Source organism: Nomia melanderi, chromosome 10 (assembly GCF_051020985.1).
Source record: "Nomia melanderi isolate GNS246 chromosome 10, iyNomMela1, whole genome shotgun sequence".
Classification (NCBI taxonomy): Eukaryota; Metazoa; Arthropoda; class Insecta; order Hymenoptera; family Halictidae; genus Nomia; species Nomia melanderi.
In genome coordinates this window covers 4,036,601-4,055,785 of record NC_135008.1, presented here as the reverse complement: position 1 = coordinate 4,055,785, position 19,185 = coordinate 4,036,601, and the positions used below count along the sequence as shown (strand labels likewise).

Here is a 19,185-nt window from a genome sequence, read left to right as displayed (position 1 = left end):
CGGCTCCCCGTAGTTCGGGGACACCGGATGTATCGACGAGCGGACGTGCGTCGCGATTCCGGGGAACGGGAGGTTCGGGCGAGGCGAACGACGCGCGAGTGAGTATAGAGAATAACGAACTTTCTGGCGATCAATTGATTTAGCCCGGGTAAGACCTCGACGCGGGTTAAACACTTTATCGGAACGATTGTGGGGGGATGGAAATTGCTCCGAAAAGTCAGTCAGTTTCACGGGGACAGAGGAGACAGAAGGCACGAGAGAATTCGGGGAAGCGAGCAGCGGACCGTCCCGTTAATAATTTTGTTTCTATAAAAGCTTTCTATGAAAGCTTTGAAACTTACGAACGATGCTCGAGCGGCGCGCAAAAAGTCACGTGTACATTCGAGTGCGCTCGAATCGATCAAACTGTCCGCCGGGCGGAATAGGAGATGCGTCGATCGACACATTTTTCTGCTCCTCTTTTTACCTCGGAAGCAAATGTATCGGCGGGGAAAGATCAATCATCTCGCGCGGTCGCGTTTAAGCGGAAGGAAGATGAAGTCGCTGGGCGAGCTGTTTGCCTCTTCCCGGAGGATGTCGTTTGAATAGCTGCGGTCCAGCTGATTCCGGGGGACCGTCGCGCATCGACGTCGGCACGAACGCGAGACGTTCCGCGGCAAAATGGTCGGAACGATCGGCATCGATCGCGCCGGTGCGGTCTATCCGGGCATGAAAAAGAAGTGTCATTATTCGCTAATGGCGCGGAAACAACTGGGTCGATGCACCGGCCCGGTTAATGACACCGCTGTTACGTTTCGTCGATCGTGGCCATTGCTGCCTCTCGCTATGTTTCGATCCGCCTGATGCATCCTCGCTGATACACCGATGCACCCCGTTGCAACTGCTACGAATTGTCCGAAGGATTACAGCTATCACCGGTGCATCTTGGTCCTCCATTAAAATCGACGTGTTTTTCGTCGACCTATTCTTAGCTTCGACGTGGAAGGATGAAAGTGAACGAGATGGGAGCTAATATTGATCTGATCAGAATCTTTCTTTTCTTTTAAGTGATCGTCAGCTCCTAATTATTATAATCTAGGCCACTTGTAAACGAGGAAAATTCTACTAAAACATTACAAAAGATTATTTCCACATGATCAATGCATGTTCCAACCATGAAGAATGACAAATACACAGACAACTCCGAACGATCGTATTAAAATCGACACGGGAGCGCGATCAGAGTTCGATTCAGCTTTGAAGGCGAGCGATAGGACTCTGATACGTCGACCCCCAAAATACCGAGGCATTTCGGAAACGGTTGAACGCGTCCGCGAACGCTGCCGACCCTAGTCGAGGTCGTTTTTCAGTCGGCAATAACATTCCACGGAGAAACAGCGCAACGTTTCGCCGTCCCCTTCGCGCGATGCGTATGAATACGTACGACGATCGGACACGCTGAATGCCTGGCTAAAAGAAGAACCGTTCGCGCGAGGGACGGATAATATGAGATATCGAAGGAGCCCTGTTGATCGCTGGGCCGCATTCTCCGCGTTATCGCTATGGCCGCCGAAACAACCCTCGCCGAGGTCCAGACTTTTTCGATGGGAGAGGTCTCATTCATTCGGTCGCTCGTCGATTTCCTTCGTTCTGGAGCCGAGGGGGCGGGCGAGCACGATTGTTTACGCGTTAAACGCGCGCCTGACGCTGCGACAATTTATGCTCGCCGCTACAAAGGGTAGACGAGCTCTCTCTCTCTCTCTCTGTCGCGCGCGCGGCCACGGCGCACGATCTGTCACGGTGTCTCTTGGGCGCGCAACAACGCGTGCCGCGATCAAAGCCTTTGATCTCCGTGCACCGCGTGCCAATCACGCTGCAATTCCGATCCCCGGCCACGGATCCCTGCGAAGGATCGTAAGGCACCGCTTATGCGGCCCACTCTACTTCCGCGTTTCCGCATGCGGCTTGTTTGACACGGCCGCCAGTTGGCAACGTAATGGACACCCGCCTCTGATTGCGACGCCCGGGCATCTTGAGTCTTTTGACCGGTTACCGGTTACATGGCGAACCGCTGGAAAGGATAGTGGAGGGTTTTACAGTCGATTCCGATCGCTGACAAAGGACGCGCTTGATATTTGGACACGGCCAACGCCACTCGTCCGACCCGGCGACCAGCTGCAATCGGGAATTCGAGGGACCGGGATTCTATCCGATCCGACGGCGGTATCTATTAACTCGAAAAGGGCCGAGAGGATGCCTCTCCGGCTCACCGTTCGCGAAATATCGGAAACACGTTGCTGTTCTCTCGTAGAGTGTTCCTTGAAATTAATTGCTTATTTATTTTCGTTTCACGTACCCCGGGAAGCTGTACTAAATAGCGCGCAGCGCGGGAAACTATGCCGGGTCCGTAACCGGCGCGCGTGATTTGCATAAGGAAATTTTACGCGACGCAAACGTTTCGGCGAATCGTAAATTGGATTTACAGGAGGCCGTTGGAAATTAGCCGTAACAGTTTTTAGCCGATGCTCGTTCCGCGGCGACTCCAGACGCGGATCCGCTCAGAACGGAACCCCCTATCTCTCTCTTTTACCCGCCTCTCCCTCTCGGCGCTTCGTAAATCCACGAGATTCGGAAAGAACAATATCGCGACGACGATTCGTCATGCCGTTGTGTACCGAGGCGTGCCCGGTGGATCCCGGGGTAGTTTCGTAAAAATCCTGAAACGCGAAGACAGTGACGAATTGCCGGGCCAGATAAAGGGACGGAAGGAAGGCAGTCCCGAGCAACTCCGGCCGGCCCGATGAAGACGAAACTTCGCCCGCTACGTCGAAGCGTAAGAAGAAACGTTAACCTCCTTTCTCCCGCTCGCTAATGACTCGCCGTTCAGCTTCAGTAATTTTTTCCGCTCGGAACGCAACTTCGTGCTTCACTACCCTCTCTCTCTCTCTTTCTCTGCCCTCGCATCTTGGGCCAACCCTTTTCTTCTTCTTCTTCTTCCTTATCTTCTTCTTCTTCCTTATCTTCTTCTCTTTCCTTCTCTTTGTTTCCTCCTTTTTTCGGCTACTCCCCTTAATTGATAACGCGCGCACTTCCCCGAGCAACTTCGACACTCGAATCTCGTTTGCGACGCGGATCCAGGATTCCTCGGAGCATCTTCAACCATTTAGGTCTTCGAGCGGATCGGGAAAATTCAGGAAAATATCTCGATATCTGTCCCCGATTTTCAGCTTTCTCTTCAGTTTTCCTCTTTTAGTTAAACGAGGGGATTTCTGGGTTACCCGGTGTCTTGGGAGTTGAGTGAATGATTAAATTGTAATTGCTAATTGTCGTGGAATTAAGCTGTGAATAGTGTACGTCCGTGGATCGACAGGAATTGTTGAAGTGCCTCATGGGAGATCATCGTCGGGAAAAAAGTACGGCAACTTTGTCCGATCGATGGTAGGACTTCAGTGGCGGCTACATTACTTATGAACTCATTAACTATACAGATAAAGGGAAGGTAGTCCTCGACGTTCCATCAGCTAGAATATGCATTACGTCTCTGGCAGGCGGACCAGGACTATGCGAGCTGGATGGTAGAATTGAATTGCAACGTCGGGCTGACATCAGGAAGGAAGCTTAAAAATTAACCAGCGGCCCGGCTGTCAGTACGATAATACGCGTATCGATGCTGATTTTCCATCGCTCCCGGCGCTATCTGTTTACTCGCTCGTGCATCGGCTCGCGCCCGCGTTTCCTCGTGTCGTCGATCACGATTCCCCGCTTTTTCTAGGGAGCGTAGATTTTTCGAGTAAAATCGAAACTCGCGATTCCAATTACACACGCGGATATCCAATTTTCCCGAAAATGTTAACTTCCGGGAATATCGGAGCATTTTCCGTCTGGGATTTAATTAACAGGAGATAGTGCCCGGGGAAATCCGACTCGACGGAAGGAACGGCGACTTTAAAATACCAGACCAGAGGCGTAAATCGCGGCGCGAAAGGGCCACGTAACGATCATTCGCGGACACAGCGGCTGAAGTCAGGCAACTTGTACCTAATAAATTCAATTAACCCGGCGGGTGGCGCGGGTCAAGTTCCCGCTACCGGAAGATCGCGCAGTAGCTGCTGCCGCTTGTCTCGCTAACAAGGCGCTAGTTACGATGTCGTTACTTTCACGGGGGATTCTCGGTGCTAATCTATAATGGCGTGAACGCGACGGGCGTTCGGTTACTAGCGAACAACTGATTCCCGTCGTCCTGTTTCTAGCCTGGTTACGTTTCAATAAAAAGGGGAACGAAAATAAACCGACGCTTCTTACAACGAACCGAGAACCTCGAGGAAACTAAACTGGTGCTAACAAGAGAACGAGACGAAGTAGAAAATCTATAAAATATTTGAAGCTCGATTACCGCAAACTACCAAGAAAGTCGATATTCTCACTTTCACTGGTTCACTTTCAATTCACACTTGTTACAACACAAATGATGTCTCCCATTTATTTGCGAAACAAGGGTTTCAAAATTCTTGTTCACCTGCTACACTCAGGCAACCGCCTAAAGAAGACTATGACTACCTTTCCCATTATCTGCAATTGAACTGTAACTGATTTTATCGAGAACTTATAAAAGCAAGAAAGATATTTGGAAAATTGCAAATAACTCGAATTCACACTAAATAACAAGAAAAAACGAAGAAAATGAAAGGCAATGCGTTGCTAAGGGAAAAGTGGTTCTCATTCGGTTGGCTAAGTGTTAGTATCCAAATAGTTTTGTTCCTTCACTGGCGAACAGAACCTACCTTATATTCGTATCCACTCGATATTCTAGTCCACAAGGCTAATCTTAATTCAGACAGCGACAACTCCATACCGTTCGCTCGCGAATATCATTTAATCCGCCCGGTAGAAGCGAACGTTTGAACGGGCGAAACTTGCTTACGTAATTTTACGGTCACGACTAAGTCCGTCCCTCTCTCTGTTACAGAGTACTTGATGTCAGGAAGTCCGCGGAGCTACCCGGCCCGGTCTCCGGGGGTGGCGACCACGCCAACCGTGACCAGGTGAGTTATTACGAGCGTGCGCGCACGAAATTCGTCGCGCGAGACCAACGGGGTCGCGCGGCGAAAATCTCGAACGGTCGAAACCCCGCCTCGACACATCCATATTCCAGCAGGCAATAACACAGATTTCCGCGTAAGCCAGATCACGTAAGCGGATTTTTCGCGCGGCGGCTGACAAATCCGCGAGACTTATCGGTTTACCTAGTTGCCGGATTTCCCGCGGTTGAATTAAGCTGCGAAAAATCGACCGGGCTGTTGACTCTGCCTCGGCAAAACCCGACGCGCCGCGCGCACACCGATTGACGGGCCATCGTTCCGGTGTTAACACAACCGGCTCGTGTTCCTCGTCTTCCCTTTCGCTGGCAGATTCCGCTGCGATTTCCACCCCTGCCAACGGGAACAAACCTTTCACCTGGCCGCCGTTCGGTAGGAGAGAGCTTTTTCGACGACTAGCGGCGTCCGTTGGCGTCGAGGAGACTCCCGTGGAATATTTCATTACGCACACGCGTCGGCAATTTTCTTATAGACTGCAAGAGAGAAGATAGTTCTTTAGAATTTTAGAGATACGATTGAGTGTATAAGAAATATATTATGGTAATTGTTTATAGGGTGTTAAAGATTGTGACAAGTATAAACTCCAATAGAAAATTCTGCTGAAAGTAATAATTATAAATGACGATCGACAATCACTGTTGAAAGGCGACTCGCAGTCACCAGTTGATAGAGCAACATCATAAACTTTGATATTTAGCATTACTCTCTGTATGTTGCATCGATACGTGAAATATTCAAAGAAAATAGCTTTAGTTCCCTAATTCATATGTGATTTAATAAATTCGTTTCAAAGTATCTCGTCTGCTAATTAGAACGTATTGGATATTTCAAGTGAGAATCTCTCGAGCAAAGGGTTAACCTTTCGTTCACTGGGTTTTCTGTTCTTGAGACTACCTTAAAAATTACATTACATTCTACGACATAATTATTCCCAGACGTTAATTGCAATTAAGTCGGCCAGTGTCCGACCGGTTCCTCCATTTCAATGATATTTTCCCTCGTCAATACGAATACATTAGTACCGTACATTTCATCTGAAATTTAAAGCCGATCGATATCCCCGCCAGGTGTAATATAAATGAGGAGCACTTTCATCTCGTTTGCCCGTCAGATTTCAAACTAAAAGCGTCCCCGAAATCGGAGCGAACTTATTACTCGGCCCGATAGAATGGAAGTAAGGACGCAGAATAAAGAGCAGGCTAATTCGATATTTCGCGCGCGTCGCCGGCGACGATCGAATCGGCACGGGCGACGGGGAAACGAAGGGGCCGGAGGGGCCGAAGGGAACGGCGAAATACGGTAGAACGCCGGGACGACGTTCTAAATATTTTAAAAGTTCGGCTCATTTGAATTGAAACATCTTCGACTGCGGCTCTCCTTGGTCCCCTTCCGATCGCCTCGGTATTTTCTCTGCGGTTATTGCGCTTCCAGCCACGTCCGCGCCCTATTCAACCGATTGATTTAAATTTCCCAAAGTTTCCCCGCGCCATTTCCTTCGGCCCGTTGCACCGCGCTGAGAAAAGAAACGGTGAACTCCGTTAACCAGAGATTGTCACGGGTACCGCGAAATTCCCGCTATGTCGCCTAGCCCGCGCCGATTTTATCATCCGAACGCGAACGCGTCGCGAAGCCGCTAATGACTCGCTAATTGCCAAAAGTGCTCGGCCGAAGATTTGTAATCATTAGAGGGACAGCAAACGACAGCCTCGCGTTGGGTAATGGCACTTCTGCGGCCCGATATCGCGTCCTCCTCCGGTTTAATATCGGCCATGAATGAATAAAATATCGAGCCGGTTATTACCCAGATATTTGGCGCGGCGGATTATCTCCTTTTTACGCGGGAACGGCGGATTACGGCCGATTGTTTAATACACAGTTCGTTCCGGTTTTAATACCGCGGCCGCGATCGACCGTAATCTTCGGTGTCCTTCGATGACCTTAATACGGGACCGTTAAACCGCGCGGGACGGCGAAGTTCGCGAAGTTGCGCGGTTTTATTCAACGGAAACGAAGATCGGAATGGAATCCAACGAAAAGGCGGCGGTTCGTCTCGAGTGAAATTAAAATTGGATAACTTGTAGGAGGACTCCGTTCGCGGTTTCGATTAAGCATTCATTTAATCCAAGTTCGGCGAACCTCGGGGCCAACCTTAACTCCAATCCGCCCTGTACACCATGAATTTTTCAGACGGAGCGTACGAGAAGTTCGCATTCGTATTATTTCCGCGGCAGTCCGGCCGCGAATAATGACCCGCCACGAATGAATTGCGCCGCGTTTAAGTGATATTTAAGAGTGACTTAATGGAGTTATACTCGCGATTAAGTGAATGCGGCCGCGCCGCCGAACGACCGCGCGTAAACGCGTTTACGCGCGCGCTTTATATTTTTCCGCCTTCTCCCCGTGCTTCAACGGAGCCGCGCGGCAGAGCTGTCCCGCGTTGTGTAATCGAATCGCCGACTCCGCTAACGGAATATTAATTTCACGGTTTACGATCAGATAATCCGCTTAAACGTTCCAGTAGTCGGCGAAAATACTCGGAATCGAATCGCGCGGTGTTCTAGTAGATGTTCGAGAGACGTTTCACCCTTTCACGTTCCGTGTGTAAAAGTCATCTGAAAATTCGTTCGAAAACGTTCGAAAGCACTCGACGCGGCATTCCAGATCCAAAATGGAGGAAATGGTGCGCGCGTACGCGGCCGCGGTGCCGTATTATCCCGACGGATGCTTGAATTTCGACCGATCGACGTTGGTTTTCCAGGGAAATCGATGAGAGAAGTCGGGGAACGTTTAAGGGAAGAATCTGAGCGTTAAAGGCCTCGCGTGAATGGTCATTACCGGTGTCCCCGACGAAGTGGGCGGTCGTTAACAATCTTTTCGAGAAAGAAAACAGAAGTCAGGACGGCGGAATAGCGAAAGGAAGGAAGGAAGGACGGACGGATGGCCGGGGAACGCTTTGCTCGGCAGCGAGGGACACGCGTGTTCCTTTGGCTCGGTTGCCTCAGCAACAGAGTACCTTCCGTCTCGCTGACCCACCGTTTCCGGTGACACGGATGGCCTCTCCTTTCTTCGGGGTTCGGCCGAGTCTGGGACACGGCTTTCAAGGAAAAAAATACTGGAATCAGGGAGCCCTTAAGGGTCGCCGCGTCCATTGTTCGCCGGTCAACGAAATACTTTTTTCCGCTCAGCGAAAAAGTTCCCCGATCGTCCCTCGAATTATGAGCCAAATGGGCGGCGCTGGCGTCGCGTTGCTTCTTATCAGCTGAGCTCGCCATTTTTCTTTTTACGAGTCAAAAGTACAGGCGTTCGCGAGCATAATATGAATAAACAGTTCGTTTCTATGTAGGAGGGACTTGGAATCGCCTGTTTGACTATCCATTTATCCGGAACTTTCTAACGTTCGAAGGTTTAATTGGCGATATCGGTTGAGTCAGTACAAAATTAACCTAGCAACTGCGGATATGCTACAGATCGATGTGTATAGTAATGGAAATAATATTCTGCTATTGAAATCGTCTACTCGATGATAGCTCAATGCGTAATTTCCGAGGCGAGATCGATTTCATCGCGATGTCGTATCTCCGAGGTCTTTATTTTGTAACCGACGAGCGACAAAGAAGACGTCCGCCGTTGGCATTTATCACTTATTAACTGAAGCAATTCAGCTAAAAGAACACCGTCCGCACTCGACCGAGAGTAAAGGCTTTTCTTCTCCTCTTTTCCCGGTTCTCCTGATCGCTCCACCTTATCCATCTTTACCTCCTCAATATCGTTTCTCTCGAGACTCCTCGCTCGCCGGAGTCTTCCGAAAACAAAACACACGCCCATCGTTATTGCACCGGGAAGGGATATCTGAGAAAAACTTTCGTCTATGTATCGAGTATGTGCTCCGATACGTGTATCTCTCCGCTTTTATTGCTTCCCTTACAGCAATCGCGCGTAAGCTTCGCTAAACTTCACCGGCTCCTCGTGGACGGCGTCGCGTAACGAAAGAATTTTACATTTTCACATGCCGCACCCTAGACGATATCAAACGGATAAAATATCCTCGATCCTCGCACGCGAAATTAATATCTCGGCCACGTTTCTCGTACGTCCCCGTAGAAAGAAGCGTGTTTAAGTAATATTTTTAAGATAGATAACATTGTGCGCGCGGCGACTGCTACAGAACAAAGAGCCACAACTTATCCGGCTTCGAAGTATCGAAGAAGAACGACACCTTCGTGTTTTACACGGGATGTGGAATTATGAGGCGCGATGATAACAGTCGGCGAGATTTATGACCGCGCCCCGCCGAAACCACTTTTCCTCTGGGTTCGCGCTTTAATCTTTAACCTTGACTGCAGTGTCATCTATATTCCTGTTCCTTCTTCCAAACATTCTTCTCGTTCTTGTCCCTGATAAAAGCGACCCATTAAAATCGCTCTAGTTCATTCAGAATCACTCAGCAATAGACATCATCCTCACGGGATTACAACACAACCATCATATAATAATCATCGAATTTCCCACTATCAGATCAAGACGCAATCTAGCTCTCCCAACGACCACTCCACTATTAACACGTTCCATGCCACGTGTACATGTGGTACACGCCAATGTTTGTAAGAAAATATTTTCAATGGATACATGGTCGGCGGTATACGTTACAAAGCAGTGAAAACAAAGAAACAATATCAAAATATATAAAAATGACCAGAAACTTGAATATAACTATTATTAAAAGACTCAATACAGTTCATAAGCAAAATATAACCGAAGTTTCCGCGGCAAGGAACGTGTTAACATCCCTTACCGCGAGTCCAACCCCGTCACGGCCGTCAAATAAGAAATCTCACGATGCCGCAATTATTTCATCGAGCTCGGTGAACGTCGGCATCGTCGCCGCGTAATCCCGCGTCAACTCGGTAAAAGTTTCGCGGAGCACACTTCATTTAACTCCGCGTTACGCCCCTTAATTCTTCGGGCCCGACACTGAAAACTGAGTTGTTTACTATGCATCCCTTCGGCTCGCGCTCTCCTCGGCCGCGAGTATGCCTTTGTCTGCCGCCACGGCAGAACTATTTAAATTAATCAACATGGAAACCTTAATCTCCCCAGACGTCTTAATCTCGGCTTCAATTTGTGCGACTCGAGCCTCCGTCTCCCTTCAGGCCGCCCCCGCGCCGTCCTCCAGCCCCCTCGCGCCCCGCGCCGACCGCGCCGAGGCCTCGCGCTTTTCACGAAACGCAAAACGCGCCCCATAGAGCCGCTCACCTTTCTTTTTCTCTTTCTTCCCCGCTGTCCGACCCACGCTCGACGGGGGTGGAACGTTCCTCCGGTCGGCTCGACGAAACGAGACCGTAATTGCGTTGCAATACACCCCGTTATTATAATTATTATTCCTCGTAATACTGTAATGTATAATTCAGGTGAATTCATCTCGGGGGGTAATTGAGCCGAATATTATTATCGCGTATTACGCGCGAACGAGGCTTCCCCGCCGTTCGATTCAGCTAAAAGGTCTCCGGGATTCGTGGATCCCCGAAGAGGTCCCCGGTTAATTGCGAGATTCTTTTGAGGTCGTCCCGAGCGCAGACTGCCGGTGATAAGCATTGAAACCTAATACATTTCCACCGACGCGGTAAGATCTGGTAACATAATTCTAACGAAGCCCCGTTCCGCTTCAACGGCACGAATTTTACGTGAAATTATTTCGACTCGGACGCTGCGGCACTACAGTTGTATAATGTGCTCATCCAATAAAGCCGTATAACAATACTAATAATAACTGCAGTAATATTCACAAAAGCACGTATCAATTGCATTATACTCCGGAGCAGCGCGTATATTAATGATCGATTGAAATATTTAATTCAGCTTACTACCGGGCGGTGAGCAAATGAAAGAACGGGAACAGGCAAGTTTCATGCGTGACCAGGGCCAATTGAACCTTCCGCGTTCTGAATAATATATCGTTCTCGGTACAAGCTTAGAACATCGATGCACGCGGCCCGCCGCATGCTTCAAATTAAATTAATTTATATCTCATCCCCCGCAACGTTTCAATGAAAGCGCTACTTCGAACCGCGTACGCTTTACGACCGGTTAAAAAGCGGATTCGCGCGAAAATGCCCGATAATCGCCGGCGCGTGTCGTGCGAGAGGCCCGTTAGCGTCTCGCGGGACGCTTTAATTGAGAGCCACGAATCATTCGCGGGCAATCTTCGGCGGCCACTCGGCGGAGGCGCGTTCGATGGTCAGATAAGGGGGTTGCATCCTAATTTAACGGTCTCGCGAGAAAGAGTAGACCGACGGGACGAGGACACGTGAGCTCGACGCGGCGCGTTAATAAAAATCCGCGACGCGGCTCGCGTGACACCGCGTGATACTGTCGGCAATATTTTTCGAGCGGGTTGCGCGCCCCTTGGCCGGCAGCCGGTCTCGTTACGGGCTACACAGCCCGACGCGCGGCCGGGCCCGTGTAAAATTTCGGGCGTAAATCCGCGACAACGGAACGTAATTTCAGCCGGCCGCGATCGATATGAAACGCCGCGAGAAACAACCGAACGCGGATCGTAAAGCAACCGGGTCGACGCCGGGAACCGACGACAAGCATCCGCGGCAGCGGCGTTAATTTATCGGCGACCCGGCCCGTGACGAACGAACACGGACGTCTCGTAAGAAATCTGTGGATGACGAATGGGGACAACGTTTTCGGGTGACTCGGTTCAACGAGAATTGAAATCCGTGCTCTCTGTGTCGCCCCGGGGAGAAATGGAACGTCGATTTCGGCGGCGAACGATTTTCGATGATATAGGTTAACAGAGATTCATGGAGATTAATAAAGACTTGTCGCGCGATAAATCGTGACGGATAATTGATGGAAGCGACGGGATTATATTAATCTCGGTTTGTTCGCGGATCGAGGATTGCTTTCTGCCGATTCTTCGTTTCGTACGCGATGCGATTCGAAATATAAAGAAAGGCCGTCGTTGCGCGTGAATATTCATGGACGTTTAATGCACGTTTGATACTGGATTATTGTGTTATAGCTGTGCAGCTCTTATAGAGTGTTGGCCATCGGCGTTTTTAATTAAAGCCACGCGGTAGAATGTTGCAGGCGTTTTTATTGCGGCAACTTCCCCGTAACACGTAATGCAATATGGTACGGAATATGTAATTCACGAGCGTCCGGGAATTTTTCCTCGGCTACGCGATACGGTCCGTGGATAGTTGCACCGATTTAAAATGTGTTAACCAACTACCCACCTCAACCGTAGACAACTTAACCTGTTTTTATCTGCCCGGAACTTTTACACTCACATTCTACCTGAAACTTCTTCCGTAGAACCGCACGCGTGCAAGGCGGATCGAGTTAATGCTTCGCGCAGCACTACGTTTCCCTAGTCTAATTTCTTCCGGAATTAACTTATCTACGGGGTAACAAGTTTTTTGGCGTTTTTTCAAGTTCTCGGGCAACCTATGCATTCAACTTTGCATCCGGGGAAAATATTCTATTCGCTCGGAAGTTTTGCCGCGTGTTCTTCCAAGTGATTTTACAAGGAAATTTTTACTTTACTCGATTCAACTAACTTCAAAGAAGGTCGAATTATCCGTTAGAAAGTTCTCTCGATGATTTACCGTGAATTGTAACTAATATCGTGATGCAAACTATGAATAAACAAAAAGGTACAACAAAGGTTCCGGTACTTTCCACGTGAACCCTGAAAAATTTGTTGCCGCGAAGTTAAGGAACTCTGATAGCATTAAGCGGCTATGGTCAAATGAAACGCGACCGCGAGACGTTTAGGGTTCGTCACGCGACGACGGGGCGCAGCAGTGGGTTAACAATCACGCGAAACTTCGTGGTACGAATTCGCGTGAAATATTCCCGCGGAACTTCCCATATTCCCTTCCCGCTCCTTCTTTTTTCGTCCCGGCCGAAACTATGCGGCTGTCGCCGATTCGTTAGGCGAGCGACGTCCGTTCTGTTCCCGCGGCGCGCGGACCGCGTCGAATCGCGCGCGCCAGTTAACTTTCGCTCCGCGGAACTTTCTGTCATATTGGCAATTTAAATTCGTAATTAAACAACTTCCGTAACTAATCGTTAATTACGCGCCGCGGCACAATAAAACTTCTTGCCGCGGAATATCGCGCGGCGCCGCGCAAAAATTAATGCGTGTCCCGTCGAAAAAGCGGAAATGGAAGAGGCGAGGAGCCGAGAGGAACGCCGAGCGAAAATATTCGGGACTTTCGGCGGTCGGGTGGCTGCCGGTTTTCAATTAAAGCTTCGAAATCATATTCGTCAATGTCCATTGGCCGTTAATTGCCTTCAGACGTACTACAAAACATCGAGCGGAATTGCGAAGCCTACGATAACGGAATTGAAACGAGAAAATGGAGAAGCTTCGCGCAACCGTTCCCGGGTAACGCGCGTTTCGAAAGAGTTACCGGGAAAAATAGAATTCGAACGGGCAACGGCGAGTATCGCCAACGGAAACTTTCTAATACAGTGTCGTTGACACGCGATGAGTACGGCTCATTAATGCGTGCTCGTTGACCGTGCGGGTTCACGTGCGCGCGGCCTTTATTTTTGCGCCGAGAATATTGAAATACAAGGACCGCTCGATTACAGGGGCGCTCGCAACGTTGCATGCGAGATGCATCGCGATCAGCGGCGACGTTCAACCCGACGTTGAACGGAATTCCGTTAACACAAATCTGTCTTTGACACGGATCGGACTCTAAGATCTATCGGTGTAGTGTTTCATCCAATTAGAGCCGCGTTGCTCGATACGGAGCTCATGATTCATCCACCCCGGAGGAAGAACGAACGTAATCAACGATCCGAATTGTTCCCGGTGGAGAATTACAACCGGAGATTCATTTGTAATTTCAAATACGCACGCGAGACAATGAAGATGTCCATTAAAGAGATTCCCCGCCGGTCGAACGGTATGAATGGCCTGTCAGAATTTAAATATACCCAATAGGCAACACCATTGTGAAGCTGCCTGACGTCGCTGTCAATGGAACAGCGAATACCTTGAGCTGCGGTCCGATTTACCTTTCGGCAGCCCGGCTGGCTTCGCGTTGTTCGCGCCCATAAAGTTCTCCGCTCGTAAACATTAATCAGCCCGACCGCACGCTCGTCTGTGGTAATCATAATTGATGGCATGTTAATTACAATTTACGCAAAAACCCGTTCGCTCGGGGACCGCGTGTCGCAACGCCTGGGATCGAGTTGCTTCGCCAAAGCGATAGCGATCCCTTTAATCGTCTTACGTGTTTTACACTAGGCGCGCTAGATTTCCGATGAACTTTTACGGCTTTCGAACGCGAGGAAACGCGAAGGAAATTCCGAGGAGCGGTGAAATATTCGTGGCGAATTACATTTTCACGTGTTTTCATTTTCCGGAGAATTCGAAGATCCGATGGAATTTCCCTCCGTTCCATTTATTCGCCGAAGTCCCCCAGCTCCGTCGTCCAGCCCCGCGAGGCCGCGACTGCACGATAAATAAATATCCCGGGTAACTCGAGGTCGGACCATCAGAAGAAAAACAAAAGGGCCAGGTCCGGATACAGTTTTCCGCCGGATAATTGAAATTGGAGCCAACGCTCGTTCCGCGTACTTTTCCTCCGACCGACCGCCCCCCGAGCCGAGCTTCTCCTCGCGCGTTCTCCAACCAGCCGCGAGATCACCGTTACAATTTTTGCCCGCTCCTCAACCACGCCCGACAACGAGCAACGTGTTTATCGCGCGAACGATCCGGCGGGTATCGAGCTATTTTTCAGACGCCCGGGACCGTTCCCTTTTCGCGCTTCCCCGGTGTTTTCTTTCAATTATCAACTTTCATGAATTCTTAATTAGATGCTGAACCTTTCGAAACCCGATTGCTCCGTTTCTTCGATGAAACGGCGATCCGACGGAACGCAATTAATTGAAGTCCGAAGTCGTTCCTCCGGAGAGCCGGGGGACGATGTTTGTGAGCATTAATTGAAGATAAAAGGAAAGGATAATTGTAGCGCTGAAACTAGAGAGGACGTACTTCACGGGAACTCGAACGGAAGATAAAAGTAACCGGTCGTTTAAACAAGTTATTCCATGGGATCCGGCGTTGTTCTAGATGAAAATTATAATCGTCCGAGGATGAACGACCTTAACTTCTTCGCATCCGACTGGATTCCCTTCTTCGAAGCATAAACAAGAAACATCCCCGGAATACAGAGGAGAAATATAAACCACCCGGAGTCGTGTCGTGAATAACTATGCATCGAAGACTGGCAATACCCGGCGAAGCCGTAGCAGCGATCGAAAACCATGTATCTCGCGCCGGTTCCTCTCGCTTCTCGCCGTTTCCGGCGGAGAAGGTGCGTCGTCCGTGCTGACTAAAGGTCTGGGTTAGGTATTCTTTAACGTGGGAAGCCGGGGAACAACAAAACTCTCTGGAATAAGAGTCGACGACGGTAGACGAGTTACTGGCTGGAGGAAGGGGGTTGGGAAACGGCGGGGGGAGACGACGGTATGCAGCGAGAGGCCAACGGCGGCAGCGACGGCGGGAGAAAAAGTTATGGCGTAAGAAACAGAAGAAAAGCGGAAAAGGGAGCGGCGGCAAGGGGTTGGGCAGCGAAAGCGCACGGGAGAGATTCGCGAAACCCGATATGAAATACCAGAGGAGACGGGAGCGCGCGGGCACGGGCGTGCGTGGTGTACGGAAGACTTGCCGCAGTCAATATTATCGTTCTGCCGGACGTGGAACGAACGCGAAAGAAAGCGATCGATATAGGATGGGAACGGGCCTCGCATTCCTACGGTATTTTGCGACATCGCCGCCCGACCGTGCGCGTAAATTTCTCTAATCCAATTCTGTCGACCTCCGCCGCCGCACCGAGGATCCGGTGAATTTCGCTTTCCAGATGATAAGCCTGCGATCATATTTCTCGACGCGTCCGGCCGACACGCCGACTGATTCTCTCCTGTTTCTTTTAATTCTCAATTTCGGCCGGTCGATGGGAATTTTCGGTAACCCTTCGGAACGTACGACCCCCGGGGAAATTTGTTTTGCGCGATGAAGGAAATTTAAATGGGTAGGATAATGCGGGGGCGAAAGTTTGCGGACAGGTTCCCGTTCTTCCCGTGGCTGTTGACGATGAGGATCAAAGCGCGATCGAGAGAGGAGATACAAATATCCCAGACTGTTTGCGAGGAGCACTCCGCGCTGTACAATGGAACGGTGGAAACATAATCTGCTCGTTTCCGTGCATTATTCATAATTTCGTAGGTATCCGGGCGCATTAAAGGGATGAGGCGCGACAAGGAAGGCGGTAGGTCAAACATGTAACCGCCCGCGCGCGCGCTGGGGGTTGAAATCCAATGCACGTTTAAATTACTTAAACAGCTCGCCGGCGAGTACGCGCGTAAGTGCTCGCACGCAGCCGGGTAACTGCGGCTACTCTAAAAACAGGCTCTGGCGCCGTTTGTACGGGGAAATTCTGTTCAAACAGTTTCGACTGGGCCGGACGATTTCCTCAAGGAAGCAACGCGCTCCAAGGGAGGGGGAGGTTGGGGATCACGTAAACCGACGGAATTAGTTTTTCCCGAACTTTGATCTAGACTTCCAGTCACGTTATTACCGTCGAAATCTGGAGGGGAAGGCGAATTATTTTCCTCGTTTCGCGGCCGGTTACCTCGCCGCGGTTAAATGAAGGCGAAAAGAAGCGACGCGGGAAAACAACCGCTTCAACCCCCGCGCCACCCACGCAACCGACGGACCAGTCACCGGCGGCGGTTTGGGATTTCCTGCCGCGAGTTGCGTAGCAACAGGCCAGGGTCAAATGGAAATACCGGCGAATATTCAAGCGAATCTTGGGTCATAATAAAACTCGATTCGCCCGCGTTATAAAGATACATTAGCGGCGTTATATCGTGCTCTCGCGCTGGATGCGGGGCGAGTCGGGACTTCCCCTCCCGTTCTTGGCCGCCATAATTCTTCCCGACAAGTGTGTTTTCTGGCCGTAACTTTCGCGAGGCATTAACCGCTCGTTTCGCTGCTCCAGCGACGAAACTCCAGAAGGAGAGTCGCTCGGGATAAGAAAGGGAGGTACTACGTTTTTTCAACGTGATATTGCGACCGCGGATGCAAGTATATAGAAAACTGTTTCTGGATATGTGACGCTTGAAATATGGGTTGGATCCGAGGGTATGTTCGAGGAGACCGTTAAGGGACAGTTATTTTTTTTAATCCTAATCACTTATGATCTCTAGAGATTCGGTTAGAGGAGCGAGTCTAAAGGATAATTACATTATTATCGAATTCGTCGGGGTTCGAGAATTACAAACGCTTTTTTCAGAATGTGCGGTCAAAATGTGCGATCATCGTATCTCCGGTAATTGCTGAATTACGTCGTGATTAGTGTCTATCGAGCGCGTATTATGAGCAATTACCGGCAGCCAAGTTACCAATAATAGGGCGGATGATATCGGAATTGGTGTTATTGACACGGGGAACGGCGGACGAACGTTTTTTCGAGGGAGCTTGGTCAAATTAGCGACCACGGTTCACGGGTTATCGTCGGTGTTCCCCGTTCCAACAATGGGGTGGGTAAATTTCAAATAATTCTACGGATCTTCTCGACCCGCGCCTAACTGCTCAAGAACTGGCCGTCTCGAGAGGCCTCTTCCGCACGAGCACGTTGGGCGTCTGATTGTGAGATCGTACCCGAAAAAAAAGGAACACCTCCACCTAGGCAATAAGACTTAACTACGTGGAAAGGGAACAGCCCCTGATGGGGTGGGTCGTAAACTGTTCGAGCACGTCGGGTTGGAAACCAAGTTGGCAGATAGACTAAGTCTTTTCATTAATGGTTCAAGCGAAAAATCTAAGCCCATGCAATCTAAAATAGCTATGATTAGAAAATAGTTTCAACAGATATTTTAGTCGAAACTCCACTCAGGTAACAAGAGATAAAAATTCCCAGCAGTTTAATATCCCCAATGCTCGCGGAAAAACGCGAGAGACAGGTTCTCATCGAGTAAAGAATTAAGCGCTTTGAACATCGGACAGCAGGACTATTGCATATTATACGATACCGCTTAACAAACGTCAGATACGGTATCCACGAATAATTCGGGAGAACCTAAACATCGCTATAAGTGGTTTTTAATCCAATCCCGGACACCCGTCCCAGAGAAGCGGCCGGGGCGGTCGCAAAACTCATACGAAAAAGCGTGCACGGCTCGTTGCGCGGCGGCCGTGTCGCGCGGATCCGAGTATTCGCCGGGGAACGCGGAAATTCGACCGAGGATTTGATTTATATTTAATACGGCCGACATGTCTGCGGGAATTAAAGTAAACGAGGCGTGCCGGTATTCGTGATGAGCTCCGCTCTCGAGCCATCCCCACCGGCGAGGTTCCTTCCGCGCGTTCGGCGGAATCGGGAAAAAGAAAACGAAGAAAGAACCATCCGCCGTTCCCGCGGGCGGCGCGCGGCGCGGGGCGCGGGGGGCGCGGGCCGGGAGGATGTCGTCGATTCGAAATCCGGTCGTGTCTCCCGAGCACGATTTTCCCGTTTGAAACGCGACCCAGCCGCCGCGAGTAATTACGAATAATAGCCGGCGAGGGTTTGCGGGGATGAAATCGTTAATATTTTGAAATCCGAAACGAGCGTCGTTGCGGATTGTTCGGCGCGGTGCGTGCAAACGTCCGTTTACACGGGCACCGCTAAATAAATTGCATCCCGGATTTACGTACATTAGACCCGCGGATTTTAAACTCGTTTCGTTTAATCGCCGCCGCGCCAACCGCGCCCCATTCCATTCTTCGCCGCCCCGCGACTCGTCTCTTGATTACGCGACCCGTTGACGTGCACGCATCTTTTGTGTCGAACGCCGGCTGGCTGTTCACCCTGCCCGGCAGCCCGTGTCGCGTTATTTTGTAAATTCGACCGGTTCGCTCGGTTTAAATATGTACAATTATTATTTTAATTATCCGCCGTGTTCCGTGTGAAAACGGTGTTAAACGCGCGCGCTTGTTTCCGGGGGCGGTAAAAGCGGCGCCGGCGACCGGCGCTTTCAGGAAATAATTCCGAGGAAAAATAATTGGACGTGTCAGTAACGTCTATAGAGAGGAATG

The 19,185-nt window shown here is 50.0% G+C and overlaps 1 protein-coding gene across 5 annotated transcripts in view; it reads left to right on the top strand.

The window, feature by feature from the left end:
* The window catches only part of Ten-a (Teneurin-a transmembrane protein), a 587,521-nt gene that overhangs the window by 378,936 nt on the left and 189,400 nt on the right, over nt 1–19,185 (top strand). For all 5 annotated transcript variants that reach the window (XM_076371185.1, XM_076371187.1, XM_076371186.1 and 2 more), the window contains one exon: nt 4,946–5,021. In XM_076371185.1, coding sequence (XP_076227300.1) covers nt 4,946–5,021 — 76 coding nt within the window. The remainder of the gene's footprint in view (nt 1–4,945; nt 5,022–19,185) is intronic.